Here is a 23,351-nt window from a genome sequence, read left to right on the forward strand (position 1 = left end):
TGGAGTCACCTCTGTTCCAAGTTACCATACTCCAAGCACTCTGGTTTGCTCTTTATTTATATTTTTGGGTTTTTAGGGGGTTTTTTTTGTTTGTTTTTAGTTTTTTCAAAACATGGTTGGCATCAAACTCAAAGAGATTTATCTGCCCCTTCGCTGCTACTACAACCCAGCTTATTGTTACATTTCTATCCACACATCCTTTACTGGGTGTAGAGGCTGGCTGCGAAGACGATGTCCCGCCGTAACAAGGTGGCTGCCGTCTCCATCTTGGCACCCAGCACAGGCTCACCCACCAAACGTGCTGCTCCTCGAAGCGAGCGACACATCTCAGCCAGACGCTGGATGCAGCGGACGACCAAGCCCTCAGGGGTCCCTGAGAGCCCTGCCAACTCGGAGAAGGGCTATGGGAAGAGCAGAGTGAAGACTAAATGTGCCAGGTCTTGCATGGCTTCTCCCAACCAGCCAACTGCCAAACCCGGCACTTACCATACCCCTAGCCCACTCATACACAACCTCTACCAGCCCAAAATTCAGCTCTCCCACAAACTCCTCCACTGTCTGGTTCAGGCCACAGGCCACCTGAACCTCGCCAATCCGCTTGGCCACAGCTTTGACTCGTTCTACCCCCTGCAGAGGAGGAAGGAAGGGTTAAGACCTCCAGCATCAGGACCAGGGAGGCCCCTATTGAGGAGGAGATCAGACACACTGTGGGAGGCCTTTACCAAGACTGAGAAGAGGGTGGAGGGGTGGGGGTGGCAATGTATAATCCAGGAGAGGGGTGATGGCCCCTACCTGTTTGAGGGTACTTGGGAGCTGGTCGCCAGGGTCCCCGGGGCTCTGGCACACCAGGCCAGAGAGCAGAGCTGCGATTTCCTCTGGTCGCAGAGCGCTCAGTGCATTGTCAAACATGAGTTCAGTGAGGAGCAGCTCATGGCTGCTCATGGCACAGGCCACTCGGCCTGCCAGCTTCACTGTGCCAGCCTCATCCACATAGCCCAGAGTCCGGAGCACCTGCACAGAAGGGGGAGGTTTGGGGAGCCTGCTGTCTCCCTGAGCTTCCCTAACCTCACACACCCATCCTGCCCACTTACCTCTACACGCTGGTGGTACTCAGGGAGCAGTAACAGCGACTGGTCAGACAGGAGGAAGCGCAGCCTCTCCATTTCCTTCTGAATCTGCATTCGCTCCCGCAGCTTCACGTACTGAGAAAAGCCACAGCAGTGACCGTTACCACCCCTCGCCCTCAGCACAAGTGCACTGGGCATAGGGTTGGGGGACTTGGAGCTGGCTCTGCCTAGGAGCTACCTGGGCAGGAAACCGGGGGCTGTGCACACACTGAGCCCCGCGGATCAGCTCCTCCAGCTTCCGGGCCCGGAGCCCACCTTCTACCACTGCCACATCCTTGAGTTGCAGGTCGTTGATAGGGTCAAGGGTTGGGGGTCCTGCTGGATAGGACTGAGCCAGACGCAGCAGCTCCTGAACAGCAGTGGTCACAGCCGCAAGGGGAGGGTCCTTTCTGAAGGGGGGACAGATTTTGTGATCTGAGCCAAGAGGCTTTGCCCTCAGGCTGAGGAAGTCCCTCCAACACCCCATTTCACGGGCCCTTTTTACATACATACTCATGGTACATTCTCCATGGAATAAGCCTCTGACCTGAATTTTGGTTGCTGCCTCTTGCTAAAGTCCTCAGAGATCTTCTCCCCATTCACCCGGAGCACTTTGGTAGAGATGGCAGCCACATCTCCTGGCTGGAGCTTGGCCACGGTGTGCTCACAGGGCCCTGGGAAGTGACTCCGGTCAGGCCAGGCCTCGACATGACTCAGGCCTCACTGTGGCTCAGGCACTGCCTGCCTCTCACCTCACCTTCAGGCAGGAACAGCTTGAAGCCTATAAGGTCATCTGGGTGGGGCACATCTGGAGTGGCTGGCCCCTTGTCCCTTGGGTTATCAGACACAACAGGCTTATCACACAAGACCAATGTTGTAAATACCCTGCTGGTGGAGTTTGAGGAGACCTATAGAAGGCAAAAGTCCAGGACAGGCTTTGGGACCCACACACAGAGCCCTTGAGTTGTGGAGGGGTGGCCACGCCAAGCAATTAGAGCAGCTTGAGGGCCAGGCACAAGGACAAAGTGGTAACAAGAGCAAAAATGAGCACACCAGAATCATAACATGCCTGAGCCAACGGAACGACAGTGCCAGGCCTCCCACTGTGGTGCTGAGCCCTCTCGTCCTCACCTGCAGGATCACACCCAGTGCATTGTGATGTTCCTCATTCTTCACAACTACCACCCTTCCCACTGAGAGAGATTTCAGCCCATTCACAGACTCCATGATGCGTCGCTGGAGAACAGGACAGGCACAGGGGGACATAGGAGGATGCAAGATCAGGACACATGGACTAAGTTTAGGAGCACCAGTGTGACCCAATGTCCCTTCTACCATCTCCACATCCCCACTCACTCACCTGGATCATGTTCTGGGTCTCTGTCAGCTCCTCCGCCCAGCTGTAATACTCAGGTAGGTCAGCCAACTGACCAGTCACATCAGGCTCCTCCAAAGCCCCCAGCCTCTTGGTGAGGTCAGCCAGAGCCTGCTCATGGGCCTGAGAAGAAGCAGAGGCTGTGATGAGTCTGCCAGCCCAGCCTCTACACCCTCCCCCACCCCACTGCCTCCGCATGCCCACCTGGCCAGCCCAGACTGCCTGTCTCAACAGCTACGTTGCTCACCCTAACCTCACCTTGCTGTCCTTGCGGGATGGGAACTCTGAGAAGCTCCTCTTCATCATGTCCTCCACTCTGAGGGCATCCACCCGCAGCAGGTTGAGGATCATGGTATATGTGAGGCGGAACTGGGACTGAAGTTGGGATGGTTTCCCCTGGAAACAAGCCAGGAAGTCAGTGAGACCTGTGCTCCCCAGCCTGTCCTCTGTGCTCCCCAGCCTGTCCTCTGTGTTCCCAGCCTGTCCTCTGTGCTCCCAGCCTGTCCTCTGTGTTCCCAGCCTGTCCTCTGTGCTCCCAGCCTGTCCCCTGTGTTCCCAGCCTGTCCTCTGTGCTCTGCAACCTGTCCTCTGTGCTCCCCAACCTGTCCTCTGTGCTCCTAGCCTGTCCTCTGTACTCCCAGCCTGTCCTCTGTGCTCCTAGCCTGTCCTCTGTACTCCCAGCCTGTCCTCTGGTCCTGGCTCTGCAGCCATGGGGCCTCAGCCAATACCCTGCTCACCTCCTCAGTGACTGAAGGGAACAAGAGGAAAGACAAGGACTCGTAAGGTCCTCGTCAGGCACCGCACCCACAGTGGCAGTAAGAAAAAGGAGGTGGTATCCCCCTTGGACTTGTTTGGTTTTGTTTGTCAAGACAGGGTTTCTCTGTGTAGTCCTGGCTGTCCTGGAACTCACTCTGTAGACCAGACTGGCCTCGAACTCACAGATCTGCCTGCATATGCCTTCCAAGTTCTGAGACTAACAGGCATGTGCCGCCACCGCCCAGCTGGACTGGCTCACTTTTAACCTGACTTCTTCCAGGCAAAGCATCAGAAGGGGGCAGAACAGCAGCTGGGCTGAGGACTTGGAGCTGTGCTGCTCCCAGCTCAGCCTCACGCCACTTCCTCTCACCATCATCATGCGGTGTAGATCTGCCATCTCAGGCACTCGGCCCTTACAGAGAAGGATGACGGTGCCCGTGGGGTCCAGGCCCCTCCGGCCTGCCCGGCCTGCCATCTGCACGTACTCCCCAGGCAGCAGGTCCCGGAAGGTAGAGCCATCATGTTTGCGCATGGAGTCAAACACCACCGTCCTGGCTGGCATGTTTACCCCCATGGCAAAAGTCTCGGTGGCAAACAAGACCTGGGACAGAGCAGGAGAGACTGGATGAATAGAACGGTTCTGTGGCCCGGCTCTGGCAGAGCTCACACGACTATAGCTGTGGGTTCTTTTTTCATCCACCGTCTCAATCCCCTAACACTAGAGAAGAGAGAAGAAAGGATAGAGGGGAAAGGAAAGAGATCCCTGAATAAAGTCGGGTGGGAAGGGGGCGACATTATCATCTGATTAGGGCCTTCGAGCAGGAGGCAAGTGGCAAGTTTGATCTTCGCTGTCAGAATATCTAATTTCTTCATGTTCTTTCTTCTTTGTGCACAATTACTTAACAAACTACAACCAACAACCCACCACCTCTCTCAGGGCACTAGCATTTATCTACTCTCGGAAAAATCCCCAGAATTCCAAAAGTCACGCAATCGCAGAAACTATCTGCAGCTGGCAAAACCACGCCCCTGGCAGAGCACCAGGCAAATCACAGTCAGCAGCTGTGGACATCGGAAGCCGCCCCACATCCCACACCTGGGATAAAAAGGAAAGCACATTCTGTGTTTTTTAAAGAAACCAAAATTCCAAAATTGTCACTACACGCCACTTGGGAGCCCGGCCTCAGATCTGTCTGCAGGACTTTGTTTACCCGTCCAGGAAGACCAGAAGTGCAGGCATTATCATTTCCTCATTCCTGAAATCCATCACTGATTTTGAGAGAGGCAGGTGATGTGTCTCTGTACGGGACACCCCTACATTTACCTAGCCACTGTCCCAGTAAAGGGCACCTGCTCCTCAGCCAGCCTTCCATCCCAGGTCCCCAGGAGCAGAGAGCCCCGTCATCATAAACAGGACCTTGAGAACAAGCAAACGCAATGTTCCCTCGGAAAGGTAGAATTTCCTTTTCTACTATATTTAATTGGCTTAAACAGTGCCAAGGTGGAAAGACAACAACAGTACTCGGGTGCCAGACAATGGCAACAGCCTACAACTGGTCACACACAGTTAAATGCAGGCATCCTAACTAGCCATTGAACAGCCGTTTCCTGACAGCATTTCATTTGCATCTCTCTAACTATTAGTGACTCTTCCTATGCTTCCCAGCTGTGGAGGTTTCTCTTCTGAGACCCAGAGTTATGTTATGTTGCGTTATATATGTCCGTGTTTATTATGTTGTATTATATACATCCCCATTTAAGGTTAAGGGGAGAAACCTAGAGTTCAGCAGGGTTATGGAGCTGGGATTCGAACCCAGGTACCTGGATCTTAACCACTGCACTGTCCTGCCTGAGTCCTGGCCCTTCTACCAGGAGCCGCTTACCCACCCTGCTCACCTTGACCAGGCCCCTGCTGAAAAGCATTTCCACAATCTCCTTAAGGATGGGCAGGATGCCGCTGTGGTGCACACCTAGGCCTCGGCGAAGGAGCTCCGACATGTGCAGGACCTGCAGCTCGAGGAGGGAGGAGAGGGCAGTGGTGAGAGAAGGTGTAGAAGGAACCCCTCGGCAGGAGGGGCATGTCTCAGATCACCACATCCCTACCTGCATCAGCAGGAGGGGCAGGTCTCAGATCACCACATCATTTCCTCATTCTGTATTTACAGACACACACCTGGGGTAGCTGTCGGTCAGAGCCTCGGAGCCGTGCAAGGCAGCGCTGCAGGAAGAGGTGGATCTCACTCTTCTCCGAGCTTGTCGTGAGGTCTAGAGAGGTGAGGCCCGAAGCCTGCTCATCACAGCGGCCTCGGGAGAAGGTGAACACTACCACTGGCAACTGAGCCCGGGTCCGGAGGGAAGCCAGCAGGGACAGGTACACCCCGCGGTCCTGAGGGAGGAGGGGAGGGGATAGAACTTATGTGGAAGTGGTGAAGTCATGTTCAAGTCAGGTTTAACAGGAGCAGGACACAGACCTCAAGTCCACTCCCTCCCCGCAGGGACCGGGGCTGAAAGAAGGGGATGGGATGCAGGCTTTGGCAGAGATTGAGTGGTCCCAGCCCTCACCTGTGCAGGCCCACCCTGGTGCGTGGGCTGCTTGGCCCCGAAAGTCTGGGCGTGCTTGCTCATCCTCTCTTTCTTGGCCTCCACTGCAGCATAGTACCTGAGCACAGGGTGGGTGGCGTGAGACCTCGCACAGGCCCAGTCTCTGCTCCCAGCCCTGAACTTACCCCTGGGTGTGGAAGGCCCCTCGGGAGTCCAGCAGCAGGAAGAGCTCGCCCTGCGTCTTGGGGCTGTTCCCTGTGAAGAGATAGTGCTCCAGGGGGACCGGCCGGGCAACCGTGCTGATCACATAGATCTGCCTCCGCTTCAGCCGCCTGCAGGGAGGAGAGGGCAGTTTCTTCTAAGGCCCAGAATTGGGGGCCATGAGCCTCAGCTTCATCTCCACTTCTGATCCAACCGGTTCAAGAACCAGCCTCTGCCCTGTCCTTCCTCACTTAGGACCATGAGTGTGCCTGTCCTTGCCCAGAAGTTCGGCTGCCACCATCCCATCTCAGCATGTCCTAAGGGGACTCGACACCCATCCAGGTGGGGCTGTTTCCTGGCTCCCAACCCTGACCCCTCTCCTTACTGTAATGGCCTGAGCTGCTCAACCCCAACTGAGGAAGACCACAGTCTTCAACTCTCAAGCACCCAGGACACAGGTCTCACCCGATCCAGTCAGCAAACTCCAGGGCATTGGGGACGGTGGCACTCAGAAGGATGATGGAGACGTGCTCAGGAAGCATGATGAGCACCTCCTCCCACACGACCCCACGCTGTACACACGGGGAGGCAGGTCAGTCAGGGGGCGAAGCCCACGGAGGATCCCGTGTTCACCCAGCGCTCACCTCAGCATCATTGATATAGTGGACTTCATCAAAGATGACCCACTCCAGGTCTCGGATGACGTCGGAGCCACTGTACAGCATGGAGCTGGGGAGAGGAAGCTCAGACTGACCCCAGCAGCTAGCTCTGTCACCACCCAGCTTCTGCAGGGAGACTCACTCTCCACCCAAAACCCCACTGGGAGACAGAGCCCTCTCTCACCGAAGGATCTCCGTGGTCATGATGAGGCAGGAGGCCTCTGGGTGCAGCTGCACATCCCCTGTGAGCAGCCCTACATCCCCAAATGTGTTCCGGAAGTCCCGAAACTTCTGGTTGCTCAGGGCTTTGATAGGAGAAGTGTAGATGGTACTAGAGATGGGGTGTAAAGTCAGGCAGTCTTTCCTCACAGACTCACGGATGGGGCATCCTGCTTTCCACTTGGAGCCCTCCCAAGGCTCATGTCCTGTACACTAATGACTCTTGCATACTCCTTCATGACACCATCCTTTCCTAAGTTAGCCCAGGTCTTCTCTCTGCCCCTCTTCTCTGGCAGACCTTTTCATGTCTCTTTGATGCCCCATCTCAGCCTCTCTCCTGAACCACTTATCTACAGGGTAAGGCATAAGGCAGAGGGGTGGGAGGTAAGGTGAGGCCCAGGAAGGATGCAGGAGGAAGGCAGGCAGGCTGAGGAGGGCAGGCTAATGGAGGCATGTGTACCGAGTCATGTGTTTCTGGGCCAGGGCGATGGCATATTCAGCCACCACTGTCTTCCCAGCAGATGTGTGAGCTGCAACAAAGACAGAGTCGTGCTGCTCCAAGTGCAGGATGGCCTGCTTCTGAAACACATCTGGCTCAAATGCCCACTGTGTGAAAGAAACAGACAGGGCTGCAGGGAGAGCCTCTCTGCCTCCTCATAGGCATGCAGGGCAAAGAGGGAAAAGCCAGTGTAGGGCTGGGACTGAGGGGCAAGACAGGCCTGGAAGATATGTGGCCTCTGGCTGGGCTGTCCTGAGGGGCATGGCCAGGTCTACCCAGAGGTGGAATGAAGCCTGGCCACAGTACCTGGAAAGCTGGCTGAGGGATGAGACGGTAAAAGTCGCCCACAGGGGAGGTGACGTCCACAGGCACAGCCCACTGTTCCTGAGGTGGAGGTTTGGGAGGCTCCGGGGTAGATACGACTGTGGCAGCTTCCTGGAGAAGTTGGGTAGGAGGGACAGAGGTAGAGCCAGGGAGATCTTGCCTGCAGCTCATGCCCCAGAGTATCTCACTGTCACCCTCAAACCCAAGCTGGGCATCAGAGCTCCTTCTTACTTGCCTCCACCACTGGTAACTACCAACCTTCAACACTAGATCCTCCAAGCTGCTTGCTCGGACCAGGGGAGTACCAGAGGGGGAGGGGGAGGCATTGTCCCCTCTAGGGCCTCCTGCTGCCTCGCCTTCATCCTCGTCACCTCCACTCAGATCAAGAGGCTCCAGCAGACGGCTGAGGCTGAGCAAACCTGGCACAGGAGCTGGATGATCTGAGGACCAACAGCCAGCCACCCTGTCACAATTCACATGTCTGCCGGAGCAGGGCGCCCCTACAAACCCTTCTCCAACTCACCTTTGGGGGCAAAATCCACCCCTTTCTTGAAGCCAGGTGGGACAGTGAGAAGATCTGAAGGATGAGAACAGAGAGGCAGCATCAGCCATTGCACTGGCATCGGCCACTGCCCAGCTGTTCTGTAAACTATACATCATAGGACACAGACATTCACAGTACTCTGTGCATGTTCATGGCAGCTGTGGCCAATTTCTTAAGAGCTACTAGAGAGGACACCTTTTCGCTTGTGGGCAAGGAGGCTTGTTTCCCTGACTTGTAAAAGTACAGGAAGCCTAGCAGCAACCTGCTGGGCTCTCCCCAGACACAGTAAGCCAGGCAGCGACCTGAGGGCCACTTCACCTTTCTCAAAGTCTATCTCCTCCTCAGCTTCCTCCCGAGTATGCAGATCAGTTATGCTGGGCTCATCCATCCCACCTGGGGAAATATGAAAATTCGGTATGAGCAGGGGCCCATCCCCTAGACATTCTCCCTTATACCACCATCAAAGATGACTTACCTGGCCAGAAAGGGTACTGTGTTGGATTGCCCCATAGCGACTGGGAGGCTGGCCCTGGAGGCCGGCGAAGGGACAAGGAGGTTGTAGCTGACAGATTTGTGTTCTCCAGCAGGACCTGAGACAAGAGGTTGGATAACCAGTGAGACCAAGCCTGCTTCTGACCCTTCCTCCCAATTCCATTTCTTGGGGCCTCTGACCTCTCACCTCCTTATAGCCCAGTATATGGCCTGTGGTTGGGTGTCTCTGGGCCTGAAGGTCAGATGGGACTGGAGTCTCCACGGCAGCCAGGAGTGACCAGGGATCCGTCTTCCTCTGCCATTTTCTGGAGAGAAGGAAAGGAATTTTGGAGTCGGCTTTCTCCCTATCCCAGCTTCCTTCCATTGGTCCATCTCTCCAATCTGGGAGGCTGCAGACTTCTCACCGAGCTGAGTGCTCTACACCGTGTAGAGGAAGCCAGGCTGGAGACGACAGAAACAGCTGCTCTGCTTCCTGGCACAGATCTGGGGCGCATGGAGGGAGGCCATGGGGGAGCTGGGACAAGGGCGAGATAGGAAGTATTAAGTTGGGGGCTGGAGAGGTGGCTCAGCAGTTGAGAGCACTGACTGCTCTTCCAGAGGTCCTGAGTTCAATTCCCAGCAACCACATGGTGGCTCACAACCATCTGTAATGAGATCCGATGCCCTCTTCTGGTGTGTCTGAAGACAGCTACAGTTTACTCGTATATAAAATAAATAAATAAATTGAAGAAAAAAAAAAAGAAGAAACCTTAAGTTGGTTAATAAAGGATAGCGTGTAGACAAAAGAGGCGATGGAACTTGTGTTCAGATCCAATGGTAGATGTCCCAGGATACCAACTAAGGTAAATCACTGATTTCAGACACACAGAGGCCAGACACAGCAATCTGCATTCTTATTTTGAGAGAGGCTCTCATGAAACCCATGTTTGCATCCAACTTGATGTGTGTGTGTGTGTGTGTACACATATCCCTCCCCCTCTCAAGTGAGGGGGTGACAAGCATGAGCTACCAACACCTGACTATCATGCAGAGCCAGGGATCAAAACCAGGGCTTTGTGTATGCTGAGCAAGCGCTATACCAAGTGAGCTATGTGCTCAACTGAGAATTCGCATTTTAGAATTCTTATTATTTGTAGTAGTATGTGTTAGTATGTATAGGTCTGTGTGTAATGGGTGGACATGGGTACACGCATGCACACATGGCAGTCAGAAGACCACATTGTGGAGCTGGCTCTCTCGCTGCCTTTACGTGTGTCTCATCAGACTTGCATGGGCAAGCGCTTTAATAGGCTAAGCCAGTGATTCTCAACCTTCTCAAATGCTGCCACCTTTTAATGCACCGGTTCTCCTGTTGTGCTGACCACAACCGAAAAATAATTGTGTTGCTACTTATTAACTGTAATTCTGTTACTGTTATGAATCTTAATGTAAATGTCTGGTGTGCAGGATATCTGATATGTGATGTGACCCCTGTCAAAGGGTCATTCCACCCTCAAATGGGTAGTGAATCAAAGGTGGAGAATCTCTGGGCTAATAAGTCATTCTGCCAGTCTTAAATTTTCTGCTTCTTTTCTTTCTGTTTTGGGGATGAGATCTCACTACATAGCCCTGGCTGGCCTAGAACTTGGTATGTAGATCAAACTGGCCTCCAATTCAAGAGATCTGCCTGCCTCCACCTCCCAAGTGCTGGGAATAAGGGTGTGAGCCACGCCAGGCTTCAGTTTAAAAGAGCCAAGTGCTCTGAGCTATGCAGAGAGAAGGAACCTCCTAGGAGGAAAGATACAGGTGAAGGGGCAGCTCTGAGAGCTCGCGTCTCCAGCACTCCCCGCTCCGACCTACTGGAGTTCCAGTAGAGTGGGATCTGTCCAGCATGAGCCGGAGGCCAAGATGACAGTGTCAAGCTACATCCTCCTGTGAGCAGGGTGGAATTTCTTTTAGGCTCATAGGTCAAAGGTGAGGGTCAAAAGTCACTCACAGTGCTCTCTGGAGGCCCTGGCACGTTCAGCAGCTCCCAACGGCCAGTGCACCCCACTTCCAGAGCTCGAAGGGGTAAGTTCAGGGGATCTAGGGGAGGCAGAACTACAAGGGAAAGGTCACAGGTTAAAAGCCACAAGTCATTCCTGTCTACTAACTAGTCCTTTCCGCGGACCCCCCTCCCTCCCCTCCCCTCCTCTCCTCTCCTCTCCCGTCCACTCTCCTCCCCTCCCCCTCACCGAGTCGCTCCGTCTCCATCATCCTGGAGCCGCGGCAGCTCCCGAGCAGCCCGGAAACTCAGAGTAACCACGGAGCCGGCCCCGCCCCGAGAAGGGCGGAAGTTGAAATTACTTCCGACACGCCCCCTCCTCCACCACTCCCCGCCGGGAGCGTGGGCGAGAGCGGCGCCGAAGCCTGACTCGGAGCCGGGCAAGGCCGGGCGGAAGTCACTGCGACTCGCCGCCTTGGTTACCGCGTGTCCCGCCCCTTTACGTCATCGCCGCGAGCCAGCGCGCAGTAGCCCGCGCGGCGGCGCCGGAGACCGCGGGCCCGGGCGCCGCCCCCTCAGGTGAGGGCTTCGTCTCACATCTTTCGCGCCTTCCCCGCGCGGCCCCTGGTTCTTCTTCCTCCTCCTCTGGTTGCCCAGATAGCGCTACGCGGGCCCGGCCGCCTTCTCTGCCCATCGGACCCCGAGGTTGGCTGACCTAACCCCATTGGGCATGGGGGTCGGGAGCCATCGCCTTGGCGTCGCAGGGAGTGCTTTCCCTTCTCCGGGCTGAGGTACCCCAAGGCTCTAGTGTCTGGACCTTGGACATAGGCGGGAATGCCGGTTGATTACCATAAACAGGAGGCTGGACAAGCAGCCTCGGAGGAACGAGGGGTTAGGGAAAGGCCAGAGGCTGGAGTAGGCGGGCCTGGAGGTTGGGGTGCATACAGGATGGACGCAAGTTGGACGACGTGTGAATTTTGAATGGTGACAGTAGAGAATGATGTCTTGGGTTCTGCCCTTGAACCAGGAGCCAACATGTTGGTGATACCTCCGGGGCTGAGTGAAGAGGAAGAGGCACTGCAGAAGAAGTTCAACAAACTCAAGAAGAAGGTAGGAGTTAGTTAAGCGTGGTGGCCCGGCTTCTCCAGACTCTGGGGACACCTGGGCTGACTGTAAGGCCATGGGAGTCCTCCTGCCTCCTACCGGAAGGGGACCTCTCAGTGGAGCTTTGGCAGCATCGTCCAGTCTTATTTGAACCCTCCCTCTTCTCTGGTCATCCCCAATGGAATTATCATCGTCCCTGTGGCTTCAGTACCACCCAGAGCCTTGTGAACCATCAAATGCCCAAGTAAATGTGCTCCTCCTGTCTGCTCTACCTCCCTCCCTTCGCTTTTAGATAACCAACTGCATTTAATAGGCCTTAAAATCTCTCATCTCTGACACACCACTCCACCTCAGACAGGGTCTCACACTTAGCCCAGGCTGGATTGAAAATATGTGGCTTTGGGTAGCCTGGAATGGCTCTGCCTCACCTCTGGCTTCTGTACTATTTACACAGCAAAACATTTGTCAAGTCTGTCGATGGTTTCTAAGTTCCTCTTCCACTTTGTCCCCTACCACTACCCCTGGCAAGGATCTCAGTATGTGGCCGGGTTGGGTGGGTTGTTTTGTTTTGTTTTGTTTTGTTTTTTCAACTCCTGGGCTCCTGGTATCTTCCTCCCTAAGCTTCTCTCAGGAAGTGGAACTCTAGGTGCACAACACCGTCCTCAGCACTCTCCTTACTAGTGAAACCTCTGAGTAATTTCTCATTGACAGGGTCTGGCTTTGCTGTTTTGAAGGCACACCTGATCCATTGAAAACACTTCCGAGGTTTCACATCATGTATAGAATTGAAATATCAGCTCACCATACCTGTCAAAAGAGAGAATTATTTTCTCTTAAAACCTGCCTTCCAAAACCTCCTCTGCATTTTTGCAACCCCAATTTCTTTGTCTAAAGTATCTTTTCTGTCTGTGTTGGGTAATTCTGTGAGGTCTCAGTTTACTAGCTGCTTATGCATCAGAAAGTGTTGCTTATACTCAGCCCTGAGTGATTAGTGCCCTTGATTATTCTTGGCTGTCAGTCTAGCCATTGTTTCCTGGGTTCTGAATTCCTTAAGGGTGGGAACTATGTGTTTTGATTCTGCATGGCCTCATTAAATGTGCAGAAGATGGGAGATGGGTGGATAAAATCCCCAAGGATTCAGGTCTTATTTGCAGCTTATATGGTAGGGCTTAGGTGTTTTTGGTTTTCAGTTTCCAAAATGTGAGACTGGAAGGCCTTGGACACCATAGTTTGGTTAGGTTAAGTACTGTGGGCTTCGTGAGGATGTGGAAGCAGGATGAGCCACTCCAGGACCAGGATGCCACACACACTGGCCCTGGAACCAGACCCTGGTTGACAGACCTCTCTCCTTTCCAGAAAAAGGCATTGCTGGCTCTGAAGAAGCAGAGCAGCAGCGGCCCAGCGAGCCAGGGCGGTGTCAAACGCTGTAAGTGACAGAGACAGAGAGTCCAGGGGGCAGCAGCAGAGGGCTTCCCTCCACAGCCAGCATAATGAATGCCTCTCTCCTTCCCCCTCCCTCTCTCCCCAGCACTGTCAGAGCAGCCTGTGGTGGACACTGCCACAGCAACAGAACAGGCCAAACAACTGGTGAAGTCAGGAGCCATCAGTGCCATCAAGGCTGAAACTAAGAACTCAGGCTTCAAACGTTCTCGGACCCTGGAAGGGAAGTTAAAGGTGAGCACACAGGAAGATTGTCTGGAACGTCCTGGCATCAGCTGGAAGGGGGTGGGTGGGGGAAGTCATGCATGCTCACATATGAGCAACCTGTGCTGTTCTGAGTTTAGGGTGTTTCTTTCTTGTTCCTTGAGACAGGGTCTGACTGTACTCATGGAGTCAAGTGATGCTCTGGCCTCAGCCTCAGAAGTAGTTTTTGCCACTGCAGCCCACTGGAGCGCTAGGTTTCTGTCTATCACAAAGAAACCTGAGCCCAGTGTGGTGGCACATGCCTTTAATCCCAGCACTTGTGGGGCAGAGGCAGGCAGATTTCTGAGTTTGAGGCCAGCCCGGTCTACAGAGTGAGTTCTAGGACAGCCAGGGCTATACAGAGAAACCCTGTCTCGAAAAACAAAACAAAAAAAAACAAAACAAAAAAAAAAAGCCTGGGTGATGCCCACATCTCTTTTCCATATTTGTGCTTCTTGGATTGAAGGGAGGTTTGAGTAATGAAACCAGTTACTCACATCAGCTGATGTAGTGGCACACACCTTTAATCCCAGCACTTGGAGCAGACAGGCCGAGAGCTCTAACATAAAGGACAGCCTGGTTCTACTGCGCAAGTTCAGGATAGCCAGGGCCACACAGAGAAGCACTATCTTGAAAAACCAGTCAACCGGTCCAGCACATCATCATAAGAGTGACAGGAGCAAAAGAGAAGCAGAGAAGAGAGAGGGAAGAGCTCTCCTGATCCACGCTAACATGGGTATCTGCCCTTTTCCAGGACCCAGAGAAGGGGCCTGTCCCCACTTTCCAGCCGTTCCAGAGGAGCATGTCTGCTGATGAGGACCTACAGGAGGTAATGGTTTCTGTGGGGCCAGGGTTGGGGACAAGAAGAGACCCACACACTGTGGACCAACTCCGGCACCTGGGAATCATTTGAATTGTTCTCTGTCTTTTCTTTCCCCTTAGCCATCCAGACGTCCCCAGAGGAAATCTCTGTATGAAAGGTCAGAGAGAGCACCGTTTGGTGTGGGGTCAGAGGCCAGAGTGACTGGAAAGTTCAGGGCTAGAGTGGGAGGAGCCAGCTGCAGAGGCAGTGTTGACTCCACAAGGTTTGGAAGAAGGTCGAACCCCCTTTGGTCCTTACTGTCTGCCTCTCCCCAGCTTTGTGTCTTCTAGTGATCGGCTTCGGGAACTGGGACAAGATGGAGAAGAAGCAGAGGCCCCCGGGGCTGGTGATGGCCCACCTCGAGGCTTTGACTGGAGCTATGAAGAGCATGGTAGCGCCCGCTCCTCAGCCTCCCCTCCCCGAAGCCGCAGCAGGGACCGAAGTCATGACCGGAGCCGAGATAGGGATCGGGACAAAGAGAGAGACAGAGACCGAGATCGAGATCGAGACAGAGACCGGGATAAAGACAAAGACAGAGACCGGGATCGAGACAGAGACCGGGACCGAGATCGGGAACGAGACCGAGAGGGCCCTTTCCGCAGTGAGTGATCTTAGCCAGGGTTTAGGTGGGTCCTGCTAAGTAGAAGGTGAGGTGGACCCAGTAATGACTGTGGTTCCTAACCCACAGGGTCAGACTCATTCCCCGAACGGAGGGCCCCTCGAAAGGGGAACACACTGTATGTGTATGGAGAGGACATGACGCCCACCCTCCTCCGCGGGGCCTTCTCTCCCTTTGGAAATATCATCGACCTCTCCATGGACCCACCCAGAAAGTAAGCATGAGCAACATCCCGGGGAGGGAGCTGCCTGGTCTCCATGGAGTTTCCTGACTCTGCTTTCTCTCTCACCCAGCTGTGCCTTCGTCACCTACGAGAAGATGGAGTCTGCAGATCAGGCTGTTGCTGAGGTTGGGACTTCTCAGACCGTTCCTCCCATCCCTCCTGTCATCCTCCTGCTTCTTCTTTTCAATATCTGCTTCTAGAGGAAACTTTTCTCCTGACTGAGAAAACCTTCATCCTCACATTCCTGGTTGGTCTCCCAGGGCAGCAGCACCTGGCTCCATGTAATGCCCGTCCTCTGTCCCCTCCCCTCTTGTCCCACAGCTCAATGGGACCCAGGTGGAATCTGTGCAGCTTAAAGTCAACATAGCCCGAAAACAGCCCATGCTGGACGCTGCTACTGGCAAATCTGTCTGGGGCTCCCTTGGTAAGGATGAGGCTCCTCCCTTCCCCTCTCTGCAGCATAGCACTTCCTTGAGTTCCCTAAAGTGCCCAAGGTCAGGATCTTCACGTAGGTAGTGGATGAAGAATTGCCAGGGCATCTGTCAGGTGAGGGAAGGAGAGCAGCACTGAAATGTGCCCTCTCAGTGGTGGCACACACCTTCAGCCACAACACGTGGGAGGTGGAGCCAGGTGAGTTCAAGGCCAGCCTGGTCTACAGAGCAGAGTTCAGAACAGCCAGGGCTACACAGAGAAATCTTGTCTTGAAAAGCCATTTGGGCAGGGCAGTGGTGGCACACACCTTTAATCCCAGCACTTGGGAGGCAGAGGAAGGTGGATTTCTGAGTTCAAGGCCAGCTTGGTCTACAGAGTGAGTTCCAGGACAGCCAAGACTACACAGAGAAACCCTGTCTCAGAAAACCAAAAAAAAAAAAAGAAAGAAAAGAAAAGCCATTTGGAAAAACAGAACAGGGTCCTCTGTCACAGACAGGAAAGCAGAAGCCTAGTTGTCGCCTCTGAGCTGGAGTGTTACCTGAACTTGGTATTGTGGGTCTGGACCTCAAGTAGAAGACCAGGCATGGAAACATAGATTAGTGTTCTGTGTATCTGGAACCATCAGAGGTGGGGATTTTGGAGATTGAAAAGTGACCTGAGACTGGTTTAGAGAATCAAGAGCATTAGGAAGCTAGGCTCTACTGTCTGTGCCTAGCATACCTCCAGCAGTCCTGGCTTGCTAGGCCCAAGTTAAGTCTGCAGCAAAGGAGCCATGAAGAAGAGTCCAAGCTAAGAACAACCCCAGAAGCTCTGGGCTGTGGGCTGAGAGGCTCTGAAAAGAGTATAAGACCAAAGAGGAGGCCTGTCTCTTAGCCCCACAGGGAATCCTTGGGAGGGATGAGCAGTATGAGGAAAGAAAAGCTGAACACTTGAGTTCGGAGAGGTCCTCATGGGGTCTCTCAGTGTGGACAGCCCATTCTACCCAAAACAAACTTTTCTGAGGAAGGAGTAAGCAAAGTCCTTGCACACACTAGGAAGGAACCAGAATTGACCAGTGTACCAGCAAGGTACAGAAACATTCTGATCTTTTAATTTCCATGTATTTGTGATGTTATCATAGTCACATCTCTAACTGTGTTAACATTCTGGATTTTCTAAGCCACAGTGAGGTTATGGCCACCAGAGGGCAGAGTAAGCCCTGGTGGACCAGGGCCAGGGCTCTGGACCCCAGGTCTAACGCCACTGGTGCTTCACTTAACTGTCACTTTCCTCCCTCCTTAGCTGTCCAGAACAGCCCTAAGGGTTGCCATCGAGACAAGAGGACCCAGATTGTGTACAGTGACGATCTATAGGAAACCTTGTGGATGGCTTCTAGGACATGAAGCTGGATTCCTTGTGCCTCATATGCCCCCAAGCTGGTCTCAGTAAAATCCTGGGGTAGAAGCTTTTCACCTCCGTCAGCCTCTAGTCTTTCAGCACTTGGGATTGGAGTTAAGCCTTCAAAAGCGGCTGTCAGTGTTGATGTTAACCAGTGCACGCCCTTACCCCAAAAAGATGTGGAACACACTTGTTATTGTAACTGCTTTAATCTGTCCTCACACTCTCCCTGCAGGAAGCTCTTTATAGAAAACCCAAATCCTCATCTTTGAGCTTGTCCTTTAGCCAGGGCAGCACCTGGAAGAGGTTGATGTGGAAGTCCCGGGCATAAGAGGGTACCAGCTGTTGCCGCCTCTGGTCTCTGCAGACATCTACTACTCCCCAGCTAATCACACCAACCTGTGTAGATAAGGGTATGCCATGGGTCACTTGACACACTAATAATCCCAGAAAGCTTCCAAGCTGGCCTAAAGAAGTGCACTGGGAGCCTAGCTCCCCCTGTCTTCTGTGGTGCACATAAGCCAGACACTTGGCATTCACTGACCAGTTAAGAACATAGCTGTCAGATGAGGTGGGCCCTGTTCTGCCCCCTTTTCCAGCCCCCTTTTCCAGCCCCCTTTTCCAGCCATGTACAGCAGGCTTTCTTTTTGTGACTCCTGGGCATCTCCCTAAGGGACTAGAGAGGGGACCACTCACTTGAATGAAGCGGCTTCTCTTGTGAACAATGAGAGGGCCCCCGGAATCTCCTGTAGAAGAGAGAAGCTGTAGGGGAAAGATGCTGGGCCTGTGGACTTGCAGCATAGCCAGAGAGCCACCTCACCTTTGCATGTGTTGGGGTCAGCATAGGGATCCACCCCTCCTGTGCAGAGGAACCGTGGAGTGACCACCTCAGAGGCATCTTTGACCTTCTCATAGCCTTGGGCCTTTGTAGCATCTCTCTCACAACTGGCTTTCTGTAGGCAACAAAGGTGAAAAAGCTAGCTAGCTAAGGGAGGAATGAGACCTATGTGACCCTCTCCAGAATCCTCTTCTCACCTTGTCCCCATTCTTGATGTACACCTCCTTCCGAGTCAGGCTCTTCCCTTGCTCAGATACAAACAGAGCTTTGACATCCTTCACAGGGAGCAACTGTTCCTCTGGAAAAGTAATGGGGTCATGCCAGCTGAACCCTTACTTCTCACCCAGCAGATGTCCCTTGGGCCCATAGGAGCCAGGCCTTGAACTAAGCAGTTTAACACTTTCAACTCCCTCTTTCGACCCCTTTGTCTTGCAAATCTCATCCTTGTCTTATCCCAGACTATGCCTTACTGTGCTGCTTGCAGGTGGCTGTCTGAGGAAGCCTCAAGGCTCGTGTGGTTCCCTCCGTGCAGGGGAGACAGATGGGCCTATGGAGACAGGTACAGTAAGGAGCCACAGACAACCTGTTCTGCCCTGTGCCTCCAGCCCAACCTTTCATAGCATCTCTGAGCCCCAGCCTCACTCACCTGAGAGTCTGGCCATACTTGAGCTTGTTCTTGAGCTTGACTAGGGCCACATCATAATCATAGAACTCAGGGATCCCTTCTGCCTTTTTCCCATTAATATTGTATTTGGGGTGGAACAGGACCTCTTCAATCTCCAGGTCCCGCCTCTGACCCCCTGAGAAGAGAAGAATGGGCACCATGTTTATGGAAGCAGCCTCCTGCCTCTGGCCCCATCTCATCTTTGGGGTTCTGTTTCCCCATCCTTAACTAGTCAGTGTTAAGGGGGTCGGGGGGGGCTGTGCTGAGAACAGGTGGGCTACAGGTCATAACATGTCAGTGTTTCCTGAAGATAGATGGGCCTGGAGGTCAGAGTCTTGACTGCATCCTTACCCACGCTGACCTTGATGGAATGTTTCTGATCATCCACCATGAAGCAGTGCGCTGCTGTCAGCACGAAGTACTCAGACACCACGGCCCCCATACAGGTCTCATGTCCTTTCAGAGGGCGCTAGGAAGCCAATGCAGATTAACCTTGGTGTATGTGTACTGCTGGAGGCTGCTCTGTACTAGCCCAGACTGACCTCAGACACAAGGCAACCCTGCTCTCACTTCCAAATGCCAGGGCACCAGCATGTATGTGCTCCATGCCCAGCATCCTTCCCCTTTTTCAGGCAGTTTGATAAGTTATTGTATTGACCTTGAACTCACTGTAGCCCAAGCAGGCCATGAATCTCTACCCTACCTCGGCTTCCTGAAAGCCAGGATTACAGCTAGTGTAGACATTTCCCCTCCTCTTCCCTCTGCCCTTCCTTCCTTTCCCTCCCACAAGTACCCACTGCACGAATGCTTACAGTGACTGAGATCTTGGCTTGCCATGGTTGCTTATGATAATCGTTGCCTTTTTTATGCTCCCACACCATGCCACAGAGACTCAGAGATTTGGTTTCATCTGTCAGGGAAAGAATACTGAAGGCTCAGGTCATTGTAGTCAACTTTGTTGGGTCCCTGTGTGTCTGTTGGCAGCAGAGGCCCAGAAGGGGAAAGGGGAGCAAGCAGGGAGAGGGTTCTGTGTGTTAGATGAGGAACCCCATGGTGTAGTAAGAAAAGATTGACCAGGAGATCTGAGGACTGAGCATCTTAGCCACAGTCTTGGTGCTGACTTGCTGTGCTCAGCCTGTTTCTACATCTGTAAAACAAGCTATTAGAGTTCTGTGAGTGTGAGAAATCAGGAAGTAAGAATAGACGTGGGGGAGGCATGACGGGGCCAGAGAGCGAGCCTTCCAGGTTTTGATGGCTTTGGGGTGGGAGACGTTGGCAACCTCAGTCTGCAGCTTCCCCTTGTACACCCTTGAGTCTTCCTACCAATCATTTGGTAGAAAACATTCTCCAGGTCTTCCATATCCTTGACTTTAAACACATGATGCTCATTGTCCTTTTTGGAAGCTAAGGCATTGATGTTCACGGAGTCCACCAGAGGCCCGACCCCAAACACATACACATCTGAAGGAGAGAAGGAGAGGGTGAGAGTCCAGGCCCTGAGGGGTGAGGGTTTGAGAGTGCAGGATCCCAAATGGGCCACTCACCCAGGTAATCCTCCCTGGGATTTTTGGGATCCCTGCCGATGTCCAGCAAGGCTCGGATGTCCTGAATGACAGTGACAGGGTTTCCACCCATGTTGTGCAAGCCTGTGGGAAACATGAGGATCATAAAAGTGGGACAGAGAAGATACACTGTCTGGAGACACAAACACATGCTCAGGAGATGGGAGGATGGTGGTGTAGGAGAAAGGCCTTACCATCAGTCATAATGATGATGACATGGCGGGTTCTATTCCAGCCTTCAGGCGGGGCATCCCCTGCCCAGCTCATCATGCTATACACAGCCTGGAGAGCCCTCTTGGTGTTGGTCCCTGACTTCAGCTTGTGGTCTATAGACAAAAGGTCACCAACCTTATCTTCAAGCCACATTTGCACCTCAGAAGTCTGTGACAACTGAGATCCCACATTCTTCAACTTTTACTCTATAGACCATGCTGGCCTTGAACTCAGAGATTCACCTGCTTTTTGGATGTTGGGATTAAAGGCTTGTGCCACCAAGTCCAGACATTGTTTAACTTTTGTTATCACCCACTTGCCCTTGACTCTTCCAGCATTCTCCATTGCCCAAGGAGACTTTTCTTCAACCTTTAACCAATAGTAGTCTTGTCTGCTTTCTCCCGAAGAACCCCAAGCTTCTGACTACCACAGCCCCAAGGTGCACCTCCCGGCTTTCCCTTCCCTGATCTCTGACCTTCATAACTGATTTGGTTGAGCTTCTCTGTGACCCAGTCGGCATCGCTACTCCTCTCATCAGACACTCTGACCAACACTTTGGGGACTGTAGCATATGTCAGGAGACCATATCGTGGCCTCACCCCGTAACTCGCCACCTGTTCATGAGCAAGAGGCCATTGTGTTTAAAAAAACAAAAACAAAAACCAGTGTGGTGGGTAGTCAACACTCCTGTTGAGACAGGGAAGAGGCTGGAGGACAGCAGGACCTGGACCCAAAGGATCTGGGGACACAGGAAACCAGTCTTGTAAGGGCAGTGGGGTCCAGATAAGGTCCCCTCATTTCAAAGGGAGGGGAACTCTGATCTACCTTCTCAATCAAGTTGGTGAGGCACCGCTTAGCCCCTGTGAAGTTGCTGCTTCCGATGCTGTCTGATCCATCTAGCACCAGGTAGATATTCATGGAGCCCGAGGGGTCTAGGACAATCTTCCTCTTCTGCTGTTCTCCTAGGTGCCAGCAGAGACTCAGCTTCTGATATGTACAGTACCTGACAGACCACCCATCCTTCCCTGGGCTTCCTGCTCAGTCTCCCTCCTTGTATTCTAACCTGGGCTGTGCCCATCCTCAGCATCGGCTCCTTCGATGGTCTCTGTCAGGGAGGATAGGAATGCTTCGGCCACTTCTTGAGGGCTGTCATACATGAAGGAATCTAGGGATGGTCAGAGAGTAGGTCAGATGATGGAGTACTGAGGACACGCTGACAGGGTGATAGGATTTCAGAACGAGAGACTCTTAGTGTTGAGCCAACAGGGCAAGAGCAGACCCAGGGAGCAGGTCAAGGGTCACCTTGGCAGGAAGGCTCTGTCCCACTCCATGAGCCACCTTCTTGACACTTTCGCTTCTGGGAGCCACGCAGGACAAGTCCCCGGCTGCAGTGGTAAGTAACAATGTCTTCAAGGCGGTATTGGCTACCCACCTTCCTTGTCCCAATAGGAATACCGGGATTGGGACAGTATCCAGCTGCAGAGATATAAGACAATTTGAGGGCCCATGCATTCCCAGGGTGAAGCCCTCCAGCAGAGGGTAAAGTCAGGGGTGACCAGGTTCTCACCTCCATCATCACAAATTGCTGTTTGCCCATCCCACCGGCCATTCTCTTGGCAGGTGCGATTAGCAGAGCCCCGGAGAACGTAACCATCATAGCATTGAAAAGAAATCTGGTCACTCAGGTTGTAGAAGGGGGACCGGGGCCAGAATTCCCCATTTTCAAAGTCCTGCGGTCGTGGGCAGCGTATTGCTTTAGGAAAGACAGGTAAAAGTCACTGAGCGCTGTTTCTAGGTCCTTCCTGGTCTTAGAAATCCTGTGACTGAGAAACAGTACCTGCCTAGTCCCCTCAACCCTACTGTCCCGCCTCTTGTGTTATGGGACTATTTTGTTTGCTCTGAGGCAAGGTCTCATGTAGCCCAGGCTGGCTTCCAACTATGAAGCTGAAGATCGTTAAGCTCCTGCCCCTATGTCCTGAGTGTTAGGGCTGCAGGCACGCACCACACCTGCTTCATGCAGTACTGCTTTGTGCATGGTAGGCAAGCACTCTACCAACTGATCTACATTTCTAGACCCCCTTTCTGGTTTTCTGAGTATTGTTTTCACTGCCCGAGGAAAGCCTCCCATCACACACCTGCAGAGGTGTGCCTGTGCTCAACCAGCCCACGGGTCAGACTGCCAGTCTCATAGCTCTCATCTTACCCAGCACTGAACAGCCTCCACCCCACTCTGCCCAGCTGCCCACTGCCCACATCCCCCAATCTCCAACCTCTGCATTCCGCCTTCTGGACAATCTTTTGGTCTCGGGTCTGCAGGTCGCTCCAGGAGCCTGTGGATCTGCAGGTTCGAGTCTGCACGGGGTATGGGTAGAAGCCAGAGGGACATAGGTACTCCAGGGCCTGACCGCCTTGGAGAAGTTGAAAGGAGCCGCCTTTGATCTCTACTCCCTCCAGAGAGCAGGAGACTTGGGGCCGGGCCTCAAGCACTGGAGTTGCGCTCACACCTGAGGAGAAAGTCTAGTGAAGTCTGGCCCCAGAAGGCCAAAGACAGATGCTGGGGACAAAAAGAGGATGGAATATCCTTTGCTTACCTCCAGAGGAGAAGCCTAAGACCAAGAGGACGAGGCAGAGCTGGGGGCTCTCCATTGTCATGGAAAGCACCAGAGAGTCCAGTGGCCCAAAGCCCTCTCCAGGTCACTCTGGGTGCCTATTTGACCTCCTGTCCAAACTGAAACCCAAATGCTGGATCTGGCTACACCCCTTTCCCACTGTCCCCTAACCTTTTATGCAATCTGCTCTGGCATCTGCAGCCTGGCCAGCCTACCCTGCGCACGCAGCCACTGCTTCCCGGAACATTCATGAAGGAGGGCCCCAGCTGAACTGCCAACTGAGGAAACAGAAACTATGTGAGCCCCACCCTTGACTGACCAAGGGCCAGAACTTCCCTTTCAAAGCTCCCTCTTAGCCCCCAGACCCCTCCTAACAAGCACAGACCACCACCTCCACTACCCCCAATTTAAAAGATCAGTCTTTCCATGGACTGTGTGATGGAGCAAAGTCCATCCACTGTTTGTGCAGCAAGGACTCTGACCTTC

General features: G+C 53.3%; 3 protein-coding genes and 3 non-coding genes across 11 annotated transcripts; 1 reads left to right on the forward strand and 5 right to left on the reverse strand.

Annotated features, from left to right (window-relative positions):
- Positions 1 to 21: 21 nt before the first annotated feature.
- Positions 22 to 11,000, reverse strand: Skiv2l (superkiller viralicidic activity 2-like (S. cerevisiae)). The gene is made up of 28 exons (NM_021337.2): positions 10,930 to 11,000; positions 10,692 to 10,795; positions 9,121 to 9,230; positions 8,904 to 9,021; positions 8,700 to 8,814; positions 8,543 to 8,617; positions 8,204 to 8,257; positions 7,939 to 8,120; positions 7,663 to 7,791; positions 7,318 to 7,463; positions 6,823 to 6,969; positions 6,624 to 6,708; positions 6,445 to 6,551; positions 5,964 to 6,110; positions 5,800 to 5,896; positions 5,411 to 5,623; positions 5,134 to 5,244; positions 3,608 to 3,838; positions 2,740 to 2,877; positions 2,467 to 2,604; positions 2,238 to 2,342; positions 1,864 to 2,014; positions 1,654 to 1,780; positions 1,306 to 1,516; positions 1,092 to 1,202; positions 793 to 1,011; positions 487 to 627; positions 22 to 401 (listed from the first exon to the last, which is right to left on the reverse strand). The coding sequence occupies exons 1-28, from the start codon at positions 10,949 to 10,951 to the stop codon at positions 201 to 203; spliced, it is 3,735 nt and encodes a 1,244-aa protein (NP_067312.2). The 5' UTR covers positions 10,952 to 11,000; the 3' UTR covers positions 22 to 200.
- On the reverse strand, positions 2,605 to 2,667 carry Mir6971 (microRNA 6971). Its single transcript, NR_105937.1, has one exon. It is a non-coding gene; the product is annotated as a microRNA 6971 (primary transcript).
- Mir6970 (microRNA 6970) lies at positions 5,897 to 5,963 on the reverse strand. Its single transcript, NR_105936.1, has one exon. It is a non-coding gene; the product is annotated as a microRNA 6970 (primary transcript).
- Positions 11,001 to 11,186: 186 nt separating the features above from the next.
- Nelfe (negative elongation factor complex member E, Rdbp) lies at positions 11,187 to 17,168 on the forward strand. Of its 3 annotated transcripts, none has more exons than NM_001045864.1 (11): positions 11,187 to 11,470; positions 11,707 to 11,789; positions 13,140 to 13,209; positions 13,312 to 13,457; positions 14,221 to 14,295; positions 14,409 to 14,446; positions 14,604 to 14,929; positions 15,017 to 15,161; positions 15,241 to 15,295; positions 15,492 to 15,594; positions 16,884 to 17,168. In NM_001045864.1, exons 2-11 carry the CDS (start codon positions 11,715 to 11,717, stop codon positions 16,952 to 16,954), a joined length of 1,104 nt encoding a protein of 367 aa, NP_001039329.1. In that variant the 5' UTR covers positions 11,187 to 11,470; positions 11,707 to 11,714; the 3' UTR covers positions 16,955 to 17,168. The 3 variants fall into 3 exon arrangements, with proteins under 3 accessions (NP_001039329.1, NP_001039328.1, NP_613046.2); NM_001045863.1 differs by having other exon boundaries at positions 11,187 to 11,384; NM_138580.2 differs by having other exon boundaries at positions 11,187 to 11,258.
- A 1-nt stretch (position 17,169) lies between these two features.
- Positions 17,170 to 23,310, reverse strand: Cfb (complement factor B). 4 transcript variants are annotated; one of them, NM_001142706.1, is made up of 18 exons: positions 22,848 to 23,310; positions 22,527 to 22,760; positions 21,824 to 22,009; positions 21,559 to 21,732; positions 21,320 to 21,421; positions 21,082 to 21,218; positions 20,732 to 20,870; positions 20,238 to 20,369; positions 20,026 to 20,127; positions 19,805 to 19,942; positions 19,294 to 19,391; positions 18,833 to 18,950; positions 18,464 to 18,617; positions 18,288 to 18,364; positions 18,015 to 18,115; positions 17,800 to 17,928; positions 17,676 to 17,725; positions 17,170 to 17,378 (listed from the first exon to the last, which is right to left on the reverse strand). In NM_001142706.1, exons 1-18 carry the CDS (start codon positions 22,906 to 22,908, stop codon positions 17,369 to 17,371), a joined length of 2,142 nt encoding a protein of 713 aa, NP_001136178.1. In that variant the 5' UTR covers positions 22,909 to 23,310; the 3' UTR covers positions 17,170 to 17,368. The 4 variants fall into 4 exon arrangements, with proteins under 4 accessions (NP_001136178.1, NP_032224.2, XP_006523734.1 ...); NM_008198.2 differs by having other exon boundaries at positions 17,800 to 17,932; XM_006523671.2 differs by having other exon boundaries at positions 17,176 to 17,378; positions 17,676 to 17,741; positions 17,800 to 17,932; positions 22,848 to 23,116.
- Mir6972 (microRNA 6972) lies at positions 18,365 to 18,428 on the reverse strand. The gene has a single exon (NR_105938.1). It is a non-coding gene; the product is annotated as a microRNA 6972 (primary transcript).
- Positions 23,311 to 23,351: the final 41 nt, after the last annotated feature.

The sequence above is a fragment of the Mus musculus genome, chromosome 17 (assembly GCF_000001635.26).
Source record: "Mus musculus strain C57BL/6J chromosome 17, GRCm38.p6 C57BL/6J".
Classification (NCBI taxonomy): Eukaryota; Metazoa; Chordata; class Mammalia; order Rodentia; family Muridae; genus Mus; species Mus musculus.